Here is an 18,789-nt window from a genome sequence, read left to right on the forward strand (position 1 = left end):
CTTTTTTTACCAGACTGAGCACTGTGTAATAGCTCAGAATGTGAAGTTCAGGCCTCTGGTTGCATTACACATGCCCTCCTCTGAAGTCTCTAACTTGTAATTTATATGCTAGTAATTTTAACAGAAATTAAATATTTATTTAAATCAAACTAGAATTCAGATAATCTACAACTCTTAGATGTGTTTATTAACATGTTTCCTGAGGCATGTCAAAAAACACAGAAGTCAGAATACTGGTGCTGATGTAAGAATTTGGAGTACTCTAGACATCCATTCCAATAGATGTATGTAGATACATTTGCCCTCAGTATGCAGTTGCAACTTACTTCAGTGTTTTTGTAAAATACTTTCACATAACCAAGGGAGAAGGTATGGGTATGTATCCTATACTGATGTTAGATCAAAGTCAGATTCAGTAACCTTTATGGTGAGTTTCAGTAGGGGAGATTTAATTAAGCACTGGTTCTGGCATTGCTGCAGATGAAGAGATTGCAGTGAAGTGAAATTGCATCACACATTTATGTATTAACAGAAGATCAGGGGCCTGGTCTTTCTAATTCTGAATGTAAAAGGCCAATATTGTAGAACACGTGAACACTTGCTTTTTCAAAACCATGATTATTTACCATTTCGTCACAGAGGAGAGCATTTCGTTGTTTTGGAAATTGCTTTCTGAAAAAAGGTTGCTGAACCTAAAAGCTGTTCACCAAATGTAAATTTACGTCTGCTGTTATGTGGCTTTGTCCCAGCATGAATAACAGATTTTCTTGAACTGAGTGTTCAGTCCAGAGCAGGACACAATAAGAGGGAGTGCAGAACAAAAGAGTTTAATTTGAATAGACTTTTTGCTGATGGACATGAGTGTTAGTAGTCACTGTTCATCTAATTTTTGCACTGAATAAAAGTCCAATCAGGTGTTTCAGAGAAATACAGAAAGATACAATAAATATCTGATTTTAAAATAAATGTCCAGTATTAAAACAATGGCTTGAATGCATTAAAAACGTAGTTACAAAATGGGAAGTGATACTTCAGATGAGTTAAATAATAACTCAGATGGGCTAAAATTTGGTGTGTTGTTGTTCTAAAGGAATAGAGATCTTACCGTTGCTCTGCTTTTGTAGTCTGTGATTTACTTGTCCTTTCCCTGTCATGTAGTTCAGCAGTAATCTTGGATGTACCACAGGGTGCCTTTTTCTCTCACAGTTCCTCTGTCACTGTTTATTTTCTCCTTGAAACTCTCCCCACTCACCAGCCCTGCATCACCATATCTGCCCTTCTTTCATTCACTAGTTTGCTCACAGCTAACTTTCCTGCCTTGACTCTGATTTTGTTTAGGCTATCCATGATGCTTCAGTATGCTGATACTTTTATACGTATTTTATTTTAAGAAGGTTTGTTATGTTAGGACATTCTGTCATATCATTTCTAAAGCAACTTTTCCAGAGGAACAAGGGTCCCTAATGCTTGTTTCTCATGATTATGACAGTGTCAAGCCAAGCACTTGGATCAGTCTTCAAAGCTGTAAAAAGCAGAGTCCTAGGAAACTTCCCAGCCAGAACCCATCCCACCACCCACAGCAAACCTGGAGATGGAGGCCAGTTTCTAGATTATGGGTGATGTCATGGTGCTGAGGCAGGTCTGAGATGCAAATCCAAACCACAGGCCACATCTGGTGGTTACCAGGCAGGTCTGTAGTGCCAGAGCCAGAAATCAGTCCATGTGTTGAGGTCTGAAGAAGGGAGCTCCATGTTGGGCTAGGGAATGAGCAAAGTACTCCTCCAATAGTGCTGGAGGAGCTGTTGAGACAATATAACTCCTGGGCTTGTTAGGTGCATACAGAGGCCTCAGGTGAGGTTGACTGGGGCCATTAAGGCTTTTTGATGCCTTCGAGGTTCTAACATCTTGTGGAGAAGCTGTTTTTTGAGCTGAAGGCGATGGAGTACCAGTATTGATAATAGTCTTAATTTGCTGCTTGCCTCTAGTGCCTCTGCGCTGCATGGATACTGAGTACTTGAGAACTGGGTCCAAAACATTTAGGCTGACTGAGAAAATACTCCAGGTTTGGTAGTTCATAAGAAATGTTCAGTTTGTTTTTGGCATCTAGGATGTACCAATTGGCAGCCTCTCTGATTTTCTCATGGAAATTAATGAATGTTTATAAGCAGCCTAACATTTTACTTTCTTAGGGGCTTCAGCCCACGAGTAAAGTGAATAAATGTGTAGACTTAGTAAAAATTAGTATTAGGCGGTTTACAAATTTTGTGCTTTCGTCTTTGTTAAAGTACATATTCATGCCACCTTCACATGTTCAAGGAGCTTAAATATGAGATTCAGTTTCCACAACTGATATTATGGCAAACTTTGCAACTGCTTTTCAACAGACACAGTTCCCAGCAGAAATCCAGCACAGAATTCCATAAAAACGAAACACAGAAAAGGCAGTGCATTGTTGAGTTTAATTCTCCTACTGACATGAATGAATATTCAGTTTTATAATATTTGTTCATGCATTAAGCAGTAAATATTTGTCTAGGCTATGCTTGTTTTACTTCATGAAAGTTGAGATCCTACAATACCTAATATATCAGACAGATCTGTGTTTGCTGATCTTTCCCTTGAAATCAGTGGAAATATTTACCAATTTTAAATTCTGCAAATAGGTTAAGTTGTTGCTAGTTCTGTTGCTTAAGGGTGAAGGAGTAGAAAACAGTTAAAAGATAGCAGCAAATACTTAGATGAAGATGAATACAGATGAATTCACTAGGGTCTTAAAAATTTCTTTCGTTTTGTTGTTCTTTTTCTGTGTGTGGAATATTCACTGAAGCTACTGGAAAATTCTCAAGATTTTAGTTTATAAGGTCTGTAGTGTCCTTTCTTGACTTTGTAATTGAGTGAAAATATTTTTCCTCTGTGAGGAAGACACAGTAGGTACAGACTCATTAAGTCCTTTGGTCTCTCTCTGCAGAAATGAGAGATATTAGAATGAGAATCCATTGCTTTTAGTGAGCGTAGTCTTCTTCCATTACAAAGGAAAAAAGAAAAAAGCAACACAAATCAGGGTTAGAAAAATGGATTAGTTTCAGTTAAGGAGTAAACATTTGAAAATGCAGCCTTCTTATGTGCAAGATTAGAAGCAGTCACCTTTTTCTTTGAACACAATTGTTAGCCAATAGTCAGATCTCTCAGACTTGTTTTCAGAAGGAGGAATAACTGAGTGTCATTTGGTTCTTGACTATAGTTCTACGTATTTCTGTACAGCAGTACAAACAAGTTTGATCTCCTTTAGCAGAGCAAATCAAACACAAGAGGTCTTGGGCTTTCCACTGCCCCCATGGTTGCTCTTCCTACTGGGAAGTGTCTGTTCCCATGCTTCTCAGTTTCTCTGTTCACTCCTCCTCCACAGAATTCCCTGAGAGCACATGCCTCAGCTTCCACCGCCTTCAGCAGCCTCCTGGGAGGGGATTTCTGTTGATTCAACAATCTCCTTCCAGAAAGGCATGTGCATGTATCATATATCTGCCTTCAATTAAAGCATTCCCATCAATTTCAGCACAGTCCATACTTCCTGTTAAGTGAGCAGCTTGTAACTGGGAGTACCCACCATGTAACAGTATTGTGTATGACAACGATTGTGATTAGTTTGTTTTTCTTAAATACGTAATAACATGATACTGTTCAAAATTAAGAATTATATGTCTAAATAGAATTTATTGGTTGAATAAAAAAAAGCACATAACTATTGTATAGTTAACCTGTTTTAGTCAGTGATGTATGGCAATCTGACACTGTGGCAATTTGACACTGGGATAAAATATTGAAATAAATTCAAATTTTACGAGAATTATCTGGAGTAAAAATCACAAGTTACTCTAGTACCTAATGGTTCTGGGCATATCTAGACAGGGGATGCTCTTTTTCCCCCCATTATGACGGTTCCTTTATTTGGAAATTAAAACTTGGTTTCACTCTAAGAGAAAATGGGAAAGGTCACTATACAAAACTCACATTTCTCTAGGCTGTTCTTCCTTCTGACCTCATTGCAGTTAGAGATGGGATTAGGGGAGAGGGCAGTGGTTTCACAGATCTTTTGTTGAATTACTTTAAAATGTTAGCCCTGTGGGTCCTGAGAACAAATTAAGAGGGGAAGAAAGAGCAAAAGGGAAAAAGGGTTACTGAGTGACTTGAAATGCAGCCAAAAAGAAACATAATGAAGCTTGGCTCAAAGCTTCTTGCTGTAGGACAGTGCTCAAAGTTCAATTGCAGGGATGTCTCTAATTTTGAAAGCATACCTGATGTTTTTAGAGGTTGGCTTTCTAAAAGGAAAGTAAATTTAACTTGTACACTGTGGTTTCATTGTTTGTTTGCTTGAAGTTTTTTTTTTTTTCCTTTACTGAAAAAAATGTAAAATTAACAATCAATTCTGTTGATTTTATTTCTTTTTCATGAATTGAAGTTAAGTAGTTGTATGGGCACGTTAGGGCTTTTTTCAGTTTCATTTTGTAGTTTCAGCTGCATACTTAAGTAGCATTGGTTAGCAGAACTGCTGGCTTTTGAGCTGTTTACTGTGTCATTTGTTAGACTTAATTTCTGTCTCCCACTTGAGAGCAGGTGGTACAGCACAATGGCATTACAGGAGTCACTGTATAGTGTCAGGAATCTCATTTAAGTGAGATCCGTCATACCTGACTTCAAGTGCCTTCAATGTGTTTATGCTGTGCTTCATCTATGGTCTGTGGAAATCTAGTCAGTACGAGTAGTGGAGAACAGAGTAATTTTTTTCATTCTAGTTTATATTCCTAAATTTGATCAAATGAATCATTCTAGCTCTATAGTTTGTATCAAGAAAATTTCCATTGACTGTGTGGAAGCATAGATATTCATCTCCCACACAGCCGTTACAGTTAGTGGAGAGAAATCAATACACCGAGTACTGTATTTCTGTGACCTTTACATTACAGTGCCATAAATCATGTTTTTAAAATGATTACTACTTTTAAAATAATTGCTACTTCATTTCTAGAGAGCTACATAGCATGTGTCTATTTTATGGTGAGATGAATCCCACCCTTAGTCTCAATTTTTGGGTGGCTGAATATCAGTAATTGTACATTTCATGGCGGACTTGCTTAATCCTGTTTGTGTATCCCAAATTAATTTAACACATCTCCATTAAAAACTAATTAAATTATGCAAAATATGTACTCATTTGAATGAATAAATGGTGATGTTGCATGTATACTTAATTGGGTACACATTCTCAACAAATGATCAAGAGATGAGCTATCACAAATATTCCCATAAATGAGTGCATGTGATGATATACATGCAGCTATCTAAGTTTCGGGGGAGGAATATCCAGTCACAGAACATTCATCTGTATCTTTAGGAATGAATAGCATAATGAGAACTGTAAATTGCAAATAATGAACATTTAATAATGAACATTATTAGAATAAGAAATCTAATCTGAGGACCAACTTGGGTGACATAAACTGAAAATTGCAAATAATGAACATATAGGAGAAAACGAAAGATTGAAACAAAGATTGAAAAAAAATTTACCCAAATCATATGTAGAAGATTTCTGAGATAGCAGATTCATAAGCACTGAGGTTTTTTTGTTTTTCCTCAGTTTTCTGGAGAAGAATAGACAGGGTCAATACGAGCTGTTAGTAGTTAATTTAATAATACAGAAAGACAAAGCTAAACATCCCTACCCCATTTATCCCATTCCCAACCTTTTAAATTTTAGTGGGGTTTCTCAGACCTGTAGACAAATTTTGAGTGATTAACTCCAGCATTTGGGATAAAGCTACTGGTGTGTGTATATATATATACAAATATATATATAAAATAGACAACAGTGGTTTTTTGTTTTGTTGTTTTTGGTTGTTTTTCCTACAGAATTCTGAAAGTGCAAATTCTTTGGCAATGGAGAATTAGAGCTTGAGAATCCTAGGGCTTTCTATAAAAAAAATTGTTGCTATGGTTATTCTTGTTGAAAATGACAACAGTTTATGCTGTCATTGTTTCCCTTTATGTAGAAAGTGAATTACTGAAGTATTAAGTACAGTTTTCATGGCAGGAGAGAGCAATATGACGAAAGGTAAGAGAACAGTGCATATGGAATAGCTGGTGTAAGAAATGAGGATATATTGTAATGATGGATTTGTTCATTCAAGACAATCAGAAGTAGTAGCAACAAGAGCGATGCAGTGGCATCCACAAGACTTGAACACCTTGGGGATCAGCTGTTTTCTGAACACTGTCAAGGCTTTACTTCATTTCAGATAAGACCTAAAATTTGGACTTGATAATCTTGGAGGTCTTTTTCAATATTGATGATACTATGATTCTATGACCTTGGCCCCTGTTAGAAACCTACGCATGCTTTCTGGTATCCCAAATCCTTTGGTCATACATAGAGAGTCTTTACCAAACAGCACATGGAATACTCTATCTATACTCTAGCAACACGAGTAAAAAATAAATGAATAAATAAAAAAGAAGCAGAATTTTAGGGTTTTGTTTTTTTAAGTCACTAAAACTTGAGATAGTTGGTATTATCTGAAAGTCTGGTTATAGTAACAAAGCTCCATAGTTAAATGTTCCTCCTTCTCTTGAAGATCTGGTATCCCTCTAAACTAAATCAGTTCATAGCCCACTGGAAAATCCTTCAAGGATCATAGTAGCTAAAAGCACCCTTTAAAAGCTAAAGTAATAACACTATCAAAACAGCATAGTTCTGTATGCCTAGAGTCAGTGTTTCAGATTTTATTTTACCCGTAAAAGCAGAGACACAGTAGAAAACAAAAGGAAGTTTAGTGCTCTATGAAGAGGAGAGAAATGAGTCCTAATCATTGCTTGTCTAGTCAGATAAAATACTGCCTGCATAAACGGTTGTCTTTCATTTGGTTGACTCACTTCTCTGGACACAGAGACACATCTGTTATTATTAAAGTAGTTGCAAATATTGCTTATGTGCTCACAGTGCAGTGGCATGCTTGTTTCACACAGATTGCATAAAGGCGCTGAATAGAGTAAACAAATGCTTCAACAAATGTTTAAACTCTGTGCAGTGTGACAATTGTTAGCTCAATGTTTCATGAATGGAGAGGGACCCGTTATATAAAATATTTCCTAGTGAAAACATCTATCTGAATAATCAAATGAGCAACTTGGAAAAGGTGTTATCTTGGTACTAAACAGATTCTTTGCCTTGTTTGCCTTTTCTCACAGGTACTGCAATGAGCATTTGTTGTGCCCCCCTCATGTGTTTTGGACAGGCTGGGGTCCATGGGAACGCTGCACGGCTCAATGCGGAGGGGGGATTCAGGCTCGGCGTAGGACATGTGAAAATGGTCCTGACTGTCCTGGCTGCAGTGTGGTAAGTAAATCTCAGCTTGTTCTTCAGCAGATGTGTGTGTGCCCATACACTGTAGCTCTAACATGAGTCACTAGAATGTCTCTGTCTCTAGATGTCTCTGTCACTAGAATTTGTCCCTGTGTTGCTCAAATGTTTTGAAATTTATCAGAGAAATATATATCATTCAGTTTTTATACAATATCATCTAGAATATGGGCTTCCTGAGGCAAGATTGGTGTGGATAAGGGCTGTGTCCTTGGCAGGTATATAGCATTTTTTATTTTTATCGCCAGAGTATATAGGAACTCTTGCTATGAACCCAAGATTCTGGTATCACATGCCCTGTGCAGTACAGAAGGGATAAGTTTAAAATCTAAAGAAGTAATAAGACAGGAAGTGAATACAAATTACATGAAACCACCAGCAAGCTGAAGTAAACTTGAGAAGTGACAGTGATCTTAGCATGACAGTAGCCTAACAGCTGCCAAGTTTCAAGGCTACTGTAGGACAATTATGAATGGATAGAAATATATTGTGGTTGACCCATTTATGAAGACAAACATATGGAAAAGTGTATAGGGTTTTCTTCTTGTATCTGAACGAGCATAGGTATTACGTTTCATGAAATGAGCACATCAAAATGGAACATTGCTTTCTTGAAGATGATGAGGTGGTATGTAGCAGAGAATGGGTAAGGGAAACCAGCAGCAATACACAGTGAGCAGGGTGACATATTCACTGCAGTACAGCTGGAAAATAACCTTGGTGTGGATGTTGCTGAATGGATAATACTGTCAAAGGTAAAGGAAGGGATTTTGTTGCTGGACCATTAGAAGCTGAAGGAAAATCTTAGCATATGTAGGTGAATATCAGAAGATGAACCTTGTGGTGCTATTTCATGTTGCATCTAAATTGAATTCCAGTAATGGATTGTCAGTGAAGAGAATATTATGTAGAAAGCATAACCTGGGTGAAAATTTGAAGTGGTTGAAACTGAAGAAGATGGATTCTGCTGCTGAATGACAGAAGGTATTGTTAATCTCCCCAGTGACTGAAAACAGGCACAGCTTAGACAGAAGCTGGCAGTTCTGTTTAAATTTGTAGTGTTTTGTAGCCAGATCTAATGTTGCACACTGAGAAATATGTACTGAACTTTGTTCCAGAAATCTAAATACGCAAAAGAAAGATTTTTTTTTTCCCATATATTAAACCAATTTTATGTGCTTTAATTTCAAAGTGTCAGTTAATTCTGAGGTTTGTCATGGACTACTTGTTAGCCTGGCAGTAATTCAGTATTAAACCTTTCAAACATTTTTTTGTGTGTATTTTCCCAGAGTTTATTCTCTCTTTAATATTCATCCTGGTGTAAAAATTGAATTTTCAATAGATTGAAAACATTCAGCAGGTTTGCTCATGTGTTTTAGCTGAACTATAAGAATCAACCTAATAACTTCTACGTATTTTTCAAAAAATATTTGTCTCTCCCTGATGTTCACAAAAAAATCAAACATATGGATTAGATCTGATGCTAAACCTTAATGGATAACAAATAAAAGAACACAGTTTTAAAGTATTCTGTGTCAGTCATCCCTGTTTATCCCATCTTAGTTCGCATGCAAGAAAGAGTTATTTTGTTCCGCACGCGATTTTCTCATGGACTGTAATGAAAAATATGTTACTGATTTTCTTCAGAAATTGCACAAAGAAAATATAAAATCTTGTAAAAATGTTATAATTATCACTGATTTGAGATCATTGTTACTAGGATTAATAGTTTACATGTTTGGCGTAACAAAACAGTTACCAATGCATTTGTGGATGTTCAGTTGTTCAGAAAATCAGTCCATATGACTTAGGTACCAATGGAAACCAACCTCAAGTAGAAGCCCTTTATAGGTCCTGATGTTTTTGTGAGACAAGGAATTCTACTTGTCAAATCTGTCTTTTGTTTAAGTCTCAGTGAATTTGGACCTGGAAGTAAGCCTGTCTTGAGTCAAAGGTTTTGTAGCTCTTGTAGGACTTTGTGGATAGATGAATCTTGAGAACTACTTCATTATTTCTTTATTATTCCTAAGAAGTTGCTTTTTTTCATTAATATAGGAAAAAGCAATCTGAAATATTTTTATGACTTTTTTTTTAATTGTTCAGTTAATCAAATATTCATTTTAATAAAATTCTAATAAGAGCACTAAAATTAAAACCTATTTATTCATTAGTTTCTTTTACTTCAACCATTTTGTTTGGTAATAGTATGTGTCCTCTGAAAGAAATAAAATTATGGGTTTCTACCATAGTTAATAAAGTAGAAATTATCTTGCCCTCTTATTACCAATTTCACATCTTTAATACGTGTAATAATGCTACACACTTATTTGGTGAAAGATGTAATAAGGCTACAAACTTAAGTGGTGAAAGATATTTTCTGAGTTCCATTTGTAGTAGTTTTGTACAGTGCTTACTGGATATCTATCAGATCTGGAGTAAAAGAGAGTGTTGACACACTGGAACAGGTTGCCCAAGGAGGTTGTGGATGCCCCATCCTTGGAGACATTCAAGGCCAGGCTGGATGTGGCTCTGCGCAGCCTGGTCCAGTGGTTGGTGACCCTGCCCATGGCAGAGGGGTTGAAACTAGATGATACTTGAGGTCCTTTTCAACCCAGGCCATTCTGTGATTCTACTATATGGTTCTATAATAGAGATGCTATGAGCCAGGATTTCACCATGTGAATTAAAGGCATATGTGAAAATAGAACTAAGGACTTAAAATACCCAGTTCTTTTCAATGATCAGGTGATAGCTCTAATATAAAAGAAAGCACTCTTGGTTTCTTATTTTCTTTCATTAAGTATGAATTCTCAAATAGCATGGGTTGTCATATATCTTCTGCAGCTGTATTGCTCAGAGCCTGCTGTCTGTATAGTCAAGACTCGTATTCATAAAAAGCAGGAAAGAAGCATGTAGATGAGAGCATATCATTTAAGATGATAATAACAACATTAGATTTCATTTCATCTTGAAATGAAATTTATGATGCATCAGAGGTGTAGGGAAGACTAAATGCTGTCTTGGGACTCAACTGTGATGATTCTTCGTTTTAGAATAGTCTTTCAGTGGCAGGGCAGGAGTCAAAAGGAAATACTGTTTCCTTAAAAAAGAAAGCCTACAGCTTGTTTGCCAGCACTATCAGGAGACCAGATTTTATGTTGCAGGAGTACGTACGTCTTCTGTTTTCCAATGTGAAACCAGTCTGTGCATCTGCAGTACAGCCAGCCATAATCTATTTAGCTGTTCTCATTTTGCTGCTTTTTCCATATCCATGGCTACTGTCTGTGTCCACAGATTTCTACTACATAATTTTTACTCAGCGTTTTCCTCCCTTTCAGCTTTGTTGTATTACTGTTAGCCTGTAATAGCACAGCAGGTGGCTACTGCTTGTGTTTTGCTTTATGCATGTTTCTCATCAGCTGGTTCCTTGGCTTTATCTCTTATAGCAGAAATGAACCAAGACAACTGGATATCTTTTGTTAGAACTTGATAAAGTTCCTTGCAACTATTGCAAACTTAGCGTCTTATAAAATAATCATGAACAAATAATCCAAAGATAGAAAAGCATGATGATGTATTCAAGATGCATCTCTCTCTGAGGTTTACTTAGTACGTGAAAATAGCTGACCAAAGACTCTGGATCAAAAGCATTTACACTGAATATAGACCATAACTTTTTATAGTATCAGAGAACAAGACCACAGAGAATCCTAAAGGTCAAATGAAGCTTGAAATCAAAATCTGGAGCCACAAAGATTGCACCAAGATTTTTATGTTAATCAAGGTCAGTACAAAATGCTGGAAATTGTCTAATAAGAGAAAGGGCTGTCATGGTCAAATTTAAGAGCAGCCAGAATTGGGTAATAGGATAATAAAGTAGATGAGAAAACAAGTATTACTCTAATGTATTCAGGTGATACACGTGCTAGAGAAAGCACCGTGGAATTCTGTGGACTGAATTAATGTGACTCAGAGGACAAATCTCTTTAGATTTTACAGCATACTCGGGTAAATTGTACGTTTGTTTCAGAAAGAGCTTCTTTTCCTGTGAGTAGCATAATCTCACTTGAATTGGCCCCAGGTCAGTATTAAAAATAACTTGCTTTGAGAATTATTAGAATAAGAAATCTAATCTGAGGATCAACTTGGGTGACATACTTTATGTGTACTTGTCATTTCAGTTATGCTAAAGCATGCATTAATTTTATTGTTGTAATGGAAGTCTGGTAACTAATGATTCCATACAGTAACACAAAGCATGTTAGAGGTTTCTGTGAAATAAAGGAATGACAGAATTTCATTTATTTTTCAGACAAATTTGCTAGTGTTGCATTCATATCTTTTAAATCATTATTATTGTTATTGTTATTATTATTATTATTATTATTATATTTTTATTATTATTTTAATGTTCCAGACAAACAAAACTTGGGGAAGAAAAACTCTCTGGTTGTAAAGTTTCAGTTATGACACAAGAAGAAAAAAGATGTCTTGGAAAAGCAAATGTCAGAAATGTTTTCTTTCATTAAGTTTTTAAAGAGAATTTGAAGATGGAAGGTTTTCGGAAGTACTTTGTCCACCAGAAAGGGCACCAAACTGCCTTTAAAATATTTTCTATATCCCAAAATAAACTCCAAGTACCCAGTCTCACAAAAACAGAAAAGATTTTTATTATGCTTTTTAATGTTTTGTTTTTTTTTTTAAGTCTCTCTTTGACCTCTCAGACTGAAGACAAATAATTCATATTCTATTGCAATCAAAAATACACTCTCACAAGTATGAAGCACAAAGATTGTTCTTTTTCTATGGCATTTGGCAATTTTGTGTTCATTCTTTTTCTGTCTATTATGCAAACTTCAGTGGGCATTAGCTGCTTCTTATATGTCTTAAATGTTTAGCAAAGAACAACTTACTTTCTTCTGATGATGTAAATACGATTGTAATTATAAGCAGTGTAGAGTAATTATAAGGGGGAAAAGCAAAACACAAAGAAATCACAAGATATATGTTTGGAAAACACAGACACATAGAGTTGTGGTAGTTGAGAAGCCCAACTATGTCAGTTAAGAGAATTATCAGCCATGCATACTTAAAGTAAACAGAAGCTGATGAAAAGATGTGTATACACAAGGGCTGCTCCGATTGTAATGCCTCTTATTTTATGATGTTGACCCAGGAAGTCAGAAACAGATGTTGGTGTTATGGCAGTTGAATATTCCTGATAATATTCCATTATATTCTGTTGCCATGTAACAGATGCACCAGAGGGACAATCTGACAAAAAGGTGTGGATGAACAAAGGTGTGTCACTGAATTCTTCCATATGGAAAAACGTGCACCCACTGACATTCACTGATGCTTGATGAACATTTCTGGAGGCCAACGTGAGCATGGTGAGGTGATGGATGGTGCATTTTAGCAGTGGTGGCAGAGGCTGCTGGTCACCTCCACTGGTGCAGATTTTTGTGAGTGCAGCATGCAAGCTCTTGTTCATAGCTGGCAAAAATGCATACTAATCATGGTGACTGTTGAAAAACAGTTGTTTTGTAGCTGAGAATTTGCTCTATCAAATTGTGCCATTCTTTTTATCTGTTGTAGTTTCCACGGAAATAAATAGGAATCATTAGTTTCAGAGCACCCTACATATATCCAAATGTGAGGCATTTGAAATAGCCTTTAACTACATTTCCAACAGTCATTTTGCTGTTCGATGAGGCTAAAATGCACATTGCTCACTTTCTTGCTTAAAGTAAAGCAGCATAAAGCATCTCTTTTTTGAGACACATGTAACTTTAGAAGCTATTTAAAGCTGAAAATTTTTTCATCTCTGAAAAACTGTCAAAACTCCACTTAATTCAGTATGAATGCAATGTATCCAGTTTGATACAACCTATGATGATAGGCAATGTCTGCAGTTCTGTCCTGCATCCATGACAAAATCTTTCAGTCTTCTTTCTTACTCACCTGTGATATTTTCTTTTATGGAACAATTCTAATTGATTTTAGATTTCTTTTTCAAACCTAGTTAGATCTGTTGTCCTTTATGAGTGTTCTCACATTCAAGAGCTTTGCCCTTGAACCAATGAGCGTCTGTGATATAGATGATGTATGTTGGATTCAGAAGGCCAAGTCTCATTTAAAGTACCATAGGAAACAAATCATGCTGTAACTGAGCGTAAGCCTTCTCAAGGCTTTGGATGTAGGGAATGGTCTGTGCATTCCTGAAAGTCGGGTAATAGCCAGGTTCTTTCATCCACATGGAGACTCTTATTGACCAGTGAAAGGAGGCCTTATTTAGTACATCCGGAATTTCCCATGCTGTTTCCTAAAAGCCTGTGTCCTGTAATAATTATTATCTTTTTTTTCAGCAGCTCCCATACTGAAGGTACAGTTTTTGTTATTGTAACTTAAATGTAATGCATTGCACCTGGCTATTACAGGCTCTGTTTGAATTGTGATCATTACTGTGTCTGATAACCACACAAGAAAAAAGTGTTTGAAAGCTCCTTCAATCTCTGCACAGCACTCCAAAGGCTCAGCATTACAAGAAATAAAGTTCAGTTTCCCCTTAGGTAAGCTCATTTGTGAATATGAATAGGAAAGAAAAATACAGTTTTTAAGGAATAAGGGACATTGGGTTCTGAGGTTTTGTGCTGCACTAATGATAGAATGAATTAATAAGTAATTCTGAAGCTTGAGGATAATTTCTGGTGACTCATGCTTCATCCAGCCTGAGATTTTTCCTTACTATGGAGCTACAAACATTCAGTTATCTCTGGGAAGTGTCCCAAAACACCGTCATTACAGGCTAAAACTCAAAAGGTAGGTGACATGGTTTTAGCTTAGTTTCATCAAGTAATAAGGCTTACAAGACCATATTGCGGTCTGTTCAGTGAGAACTCCTCTATCCATAAGTAAGTAACTGTTTGATTTGGAGAGTCATCTTATGTTACAATATGAAATTGCAAAAAGTTGCATGAAAAATATTCATTATAGGACAAAAAATTAAATTCATTCCCACCTTCAGAGGCAGGGCCACCACTGAGTCCCATATTTGTACCAGGTTGCATCATGTGATAGTGAGTGTGCATGTTAGCCACTGCATGTCTCTTAATTTCAGCTGTAGGACCACTAAAGCCTAATAACAGAAGATATGGGGAGAGGAAATGAGGCTCTCAAGGAAAAGTTTCCAAGTCCTGAAAGGTAAACTTGCAGGAAATCAAGTGTCATTAGTTCCAGTGCTTATGAAACTACTTACTAGTTCCATAACTATAGTTTTCTTTGATATGTAGAAAGTAATGAAAACTGACATAGCAGAGAGGGCTGCAAAATAAATAAATAAATAAATAGATTTCAGCAGTCTCAGGCAAAGGGGAAGATACGTGGCAACTGAAATGAATTTTGAGGAAATTTAAGACCAAAAAAGAACAGGTGTGACTGTGTTTCTACCAATATCTGCAAGGAGAAAGTTTCTTCCTATCCTCTGTCTAGCAGTCACAAGAGCAGTGCACACCAGATAGCAATCTAGTAGCACATCTGGTATTTTCTGTACCGTGTCAGAGTACTGCCTTAACTCCACTGAGCGTCCTTTCTTTAGTTGCAATCAGTATCAAGTGCCACAAAGACAATAAGGACATGATAAGAACTATGCAGACAATGTGGTTATACAGAATAACTTTTCTTGACTACTATAAACACCTGGATAAAATTCAAAATATTAGCATCAGTCATACTAATTACTGTGCTATAGAAATGCAGCAATTTATATGTAGTAAACTGAGCGCAATATCGATTTCTATGTCATGTTATTTACAGTGAAGAAAGAAGAACAAAATAACCCCATACTGGAGTACTGGAAAGACTAGAGCTGTATTTAATATGTTTGTTTGTTTGTTTGTTTGTTTAATTCTATTTCTTTGCTTGTTTAAGAAAGAAAAAGATAACAAAGCCCATAGAAAAAATGTATCTACATTCAGAAAGAAGAAAATGGTGTTGCAGGTGGAGAGAGGCTATTTCACTTCATCTGTGGTTTTCGAATTACCAAATAGCTTCAGAGAATAAAAGAATTAAGATGTAGAATGAAAAGCGGAGATCAATTCCTTACAATAATACTAACGTAGAGCACTGCATATTTTCCTAACATTATTCTTCAAGAGGATAACTGTTTTGTGGTTTGGTTGTTTTGGTTTTTTTTTTTACAATCAATATGCATCAGCTACAATATATATGGTTTCAGATTTGTTGTGTTACAAAGAAGGATGATCATTGAAGTGATATACTGCTAGCAAGCAGGTGTAGAAGCTAAAAGGTGTATCCAGCTGGACATAGGTTGTCATGGCAGAAGAAATGTCAGATTAATTAGAGATTACTGTTTATCTCTTAAAGGAACAAACTTGGGACAGATTTTAATTATTTGTTTTCTTAGTAATATTAGCAGATAAATTTGGATTACATTTGCAGGTGTCCTGAAATTGAAAGTCATCATCATCAGCACAAAGCTGGATTTGCATGTTACACTGGAGTTGTTAGATATCTCTGAGGATTGAAGTAAGAGTAAAGAAATGAGTTGTATAATAATTCCGAATTAATGCAGTTTAAACAAAACTTCTGCTCTCACCTTGAAATATAGTGAAGAAAAAGCCCAGAGAATAACCCTTGTGCATGAGATGTTTACAATACTAAAAGCCAGAAAAAAATATGTGGCTATGGAAAATACAGATCTGATTTCAGCATTTAGGAAGCTTTAGCAAGGTATTTCCAGTACACAAAAAAGGGTACTCTAGAGATTTCCATAAACTAATCCTGGAATGGAGGACTGTAACTGTCCAGACTGGAGCTAGTTGAAATCAGATTGGAGGTCATGCTGTTTTCTCCATAGCTGCTGTTGACTTGTCTTCAAAGTGAAGCTTATTTTGAAGCTGAACGTATCTGACTCCTTTGGATTGAAGTCTGAAGTGATTGGATCAAGTTATGATTTCATCTACAGATTTTAGAAGTCTCCTCTATCACAAAGCTATGTCTTTGTAAGCATGCAAAAACCATTGTTTTACTCCAGATAGCTCACTTTAGGTCAGTGTGCAATTGCAATCAAAAAGGGGGGAAAAGAGTGCATGACAGCCATTTTAAAATGTATTGGAGGTTCAATAGAACTGTTATATAAATCTGTTCTGTAACAACAGTTACTTTTCTTAAGGAAAAGTGGTAGAAGTGATCTTAGCTCTAGAAAACATCCCAGAGAAAGCCAAAGGCTGGGATTTTGATAAATTAGAATTTACAGGGTTCTGATGTATGAAGTACTAATATGTAAAGTAATGGAAAGTCTGGAGAGCAAATACTGGGATTTCAATACTGTAATATGATGAATTTTAGGGAAATGTGAAGCCAGTTAAGGCTATTAATTTCTAAAATTTATAAATAAAATTCATAAATAAAATAAATTAAAAAAAAAATTCTATTTAGGGCATTGTTACATGATACAACTTGTTGCAAGAGATTTTTGAGGCTTAAATCTTAAGAATCGGAAAACCCTAAACAACAGTGGGTGTAATATCAGGATGTACTAGATTTACAGTAGATTTTAAGAAAAATAGCATATTAAATCACATTTTAAAATTTTAAATCTTTTTCTGCACATGAAGAGTCCAACTTTGCTTCGAGCATTCCACTTCCGTGCTGCCCTATGACAGTAGAAACAACATGTCTGATCAAGAATGGCGTTTCCAATGTTCTTGCTGACAAAAAGAGTTCCTCTAATTTATTTTGGTTCTTTTAGCCTTAGCCTTCTGTAGTTAAAATGCTACAGTGTGAACTTACTTAATACACCAAGAAGTGCATTCACATATTGACCCAGTGATTGGTTAATGCAATGCAATGTTTTATTTCAGAGACCTTCAGTTTGACCTTAGTAAATGAAGGGGTGGGTGAAGCCTGCATAATTAAGATGTGCTGTTGCCATTGTAGTTACACCGCTGCAACAACTGTTGAAGGTCTAAGGTTGATTTGTTAGCAGAGTGAGTTGACGGTGGTCCTTATCCATCAGACTGTAATTAATTAGATCTCTATCCAAATTCATGACATTTCTATGCCAGCTTTTGTTTTCACTTACTCTCAGAACATTATAATAATTTTTAATTTTTAAAACTTTAAATTATTATGATGTGGTAGAATTTTGCTTTTCAATGAGAATTGTGCCAGACAGCTCTATTCTGATCAAGATTGTATCAGATTGAGGCATTTTATTATCATATTATTATATGATACTGGGAATATTTACTGATAGAGTTAATAAAAGTACCAGTGTTTGTTTTCTGTTTTCCTGGATTTATTCCCTTGTCCCTTTCATGTTCAGTTGTTGACTTAGAAGGTTTCTGTGCTAAAACTATACCAAGCACATGCAAGGTATTAAGTTATTCAAAGCCTCTGATATTCATCCTGAACAAACATACTAACCTTAGAAAAAAGCAAAAATGTTCCTTGTGCCTATTCATAACTTCTTCTGTATCTTCAGAATGTTGTGACTCTGAATCTACTGTAGCATACTGAAACTATATTTAGGCCCAAATACCCCAGTAGATGAGATTGTATCCTTCATGTCTGAAAATCTAAGTTCATATAGACAGTGAGCTCTTCTGCAAGTATATATACTGATCTGTCTGTACAGCTTAATGGACAGGATATAGTTTCACAATCTCACAAGCAGTACCCATAATGGTACTACAAGCAGCATCACATAGCATATATTTTTATGCCTGAGTAGTGCAGCAGAAAGTAAAATGATTAATCCTGCAGATTCAGGGGAAGATTTTTTTTCACAAGGCAGTACTTACTACATCATTTGAAACATCTGAAAGGCGAATGGATTTGAAGACATGAGAATAGCTCTTTCAGTTTATGGTGCAAGAATCTTTAACTTTGTTAATCACAGTGATTTCTAACATGAGAGAGAACAGAGAGGTGTTTATGACCCTGTAAAGATTAAGAAGTTGATCTATGTTTCCTTTGAAATTGGTGAAACTCCTCTGCAGATTGGTAGTGGTCCAGAAGAAGGTCAGTCCCAAAATGCAATTCTTGTTTGCCTTTTTTTTTCTTTTTTTTTTCTTTTTTTTTTCTTTTTTTGAGAAAAAGGATGAAACTTTATTTTTCAGATTATAACTTTATTTTTCAACTAGTTGATTCAGAACAAGGGACTGATTCACTTTCATCTCTTTGGATTTTGACTTAGTCTACTCAAGAAAAAATGAAAAAGAAACCTTAGAGTTGATGTGTTGGCTCTGTTAACAACTTTCTAACATTTAAAATGGAAAATTGGCTAGATCTTCAGTTAGTAACAGTTTATGACACTGTTGATTCCCTCCAGGATGCGTGAGAGAACTTGC

General features: G+C 35.9%; 1 protein-coding gene across 3 annotated transcripts in view; it reads left to right on the plus strand.

The window, feature by feature from the left end:
* Positions 1-18,789, plus strand: part of SEMA5A (semaphorin 5A) — a 314,328-nt gene that overhangs the window by 239,032 nt on the left and 56,507 nt on the right. For all 3 annotated transcript variants that reach the window (XM_042869442.1, XM_042869444.1, XM_042869443.1), the window contains exon 16: positions 7,243-7,390. In XM_042869442.1, the coding sequence (XP_042725376.1) occupies positions 7,243-7,390 (148 nt within the window). The remainder of the gene's footprint in view (positions 1-7,242; positions 7,391-18,789) is intronic.

This window comes from Lagopus leucura, unplaced genomic scaffold (genome assembly GCF_019238085.1).
Source record: "Lagopus leucura isolate 7727_CA_CO unplaced genomic scaffold, USGS_WTPT01 Super-Scaffold_100002, whole genome shotgun sequence".
NCBI lineage: Eukaryota > Metazoa > Chordata > Aves > Galliformes > Phasianidae > Lagopus > Lagopus leucura.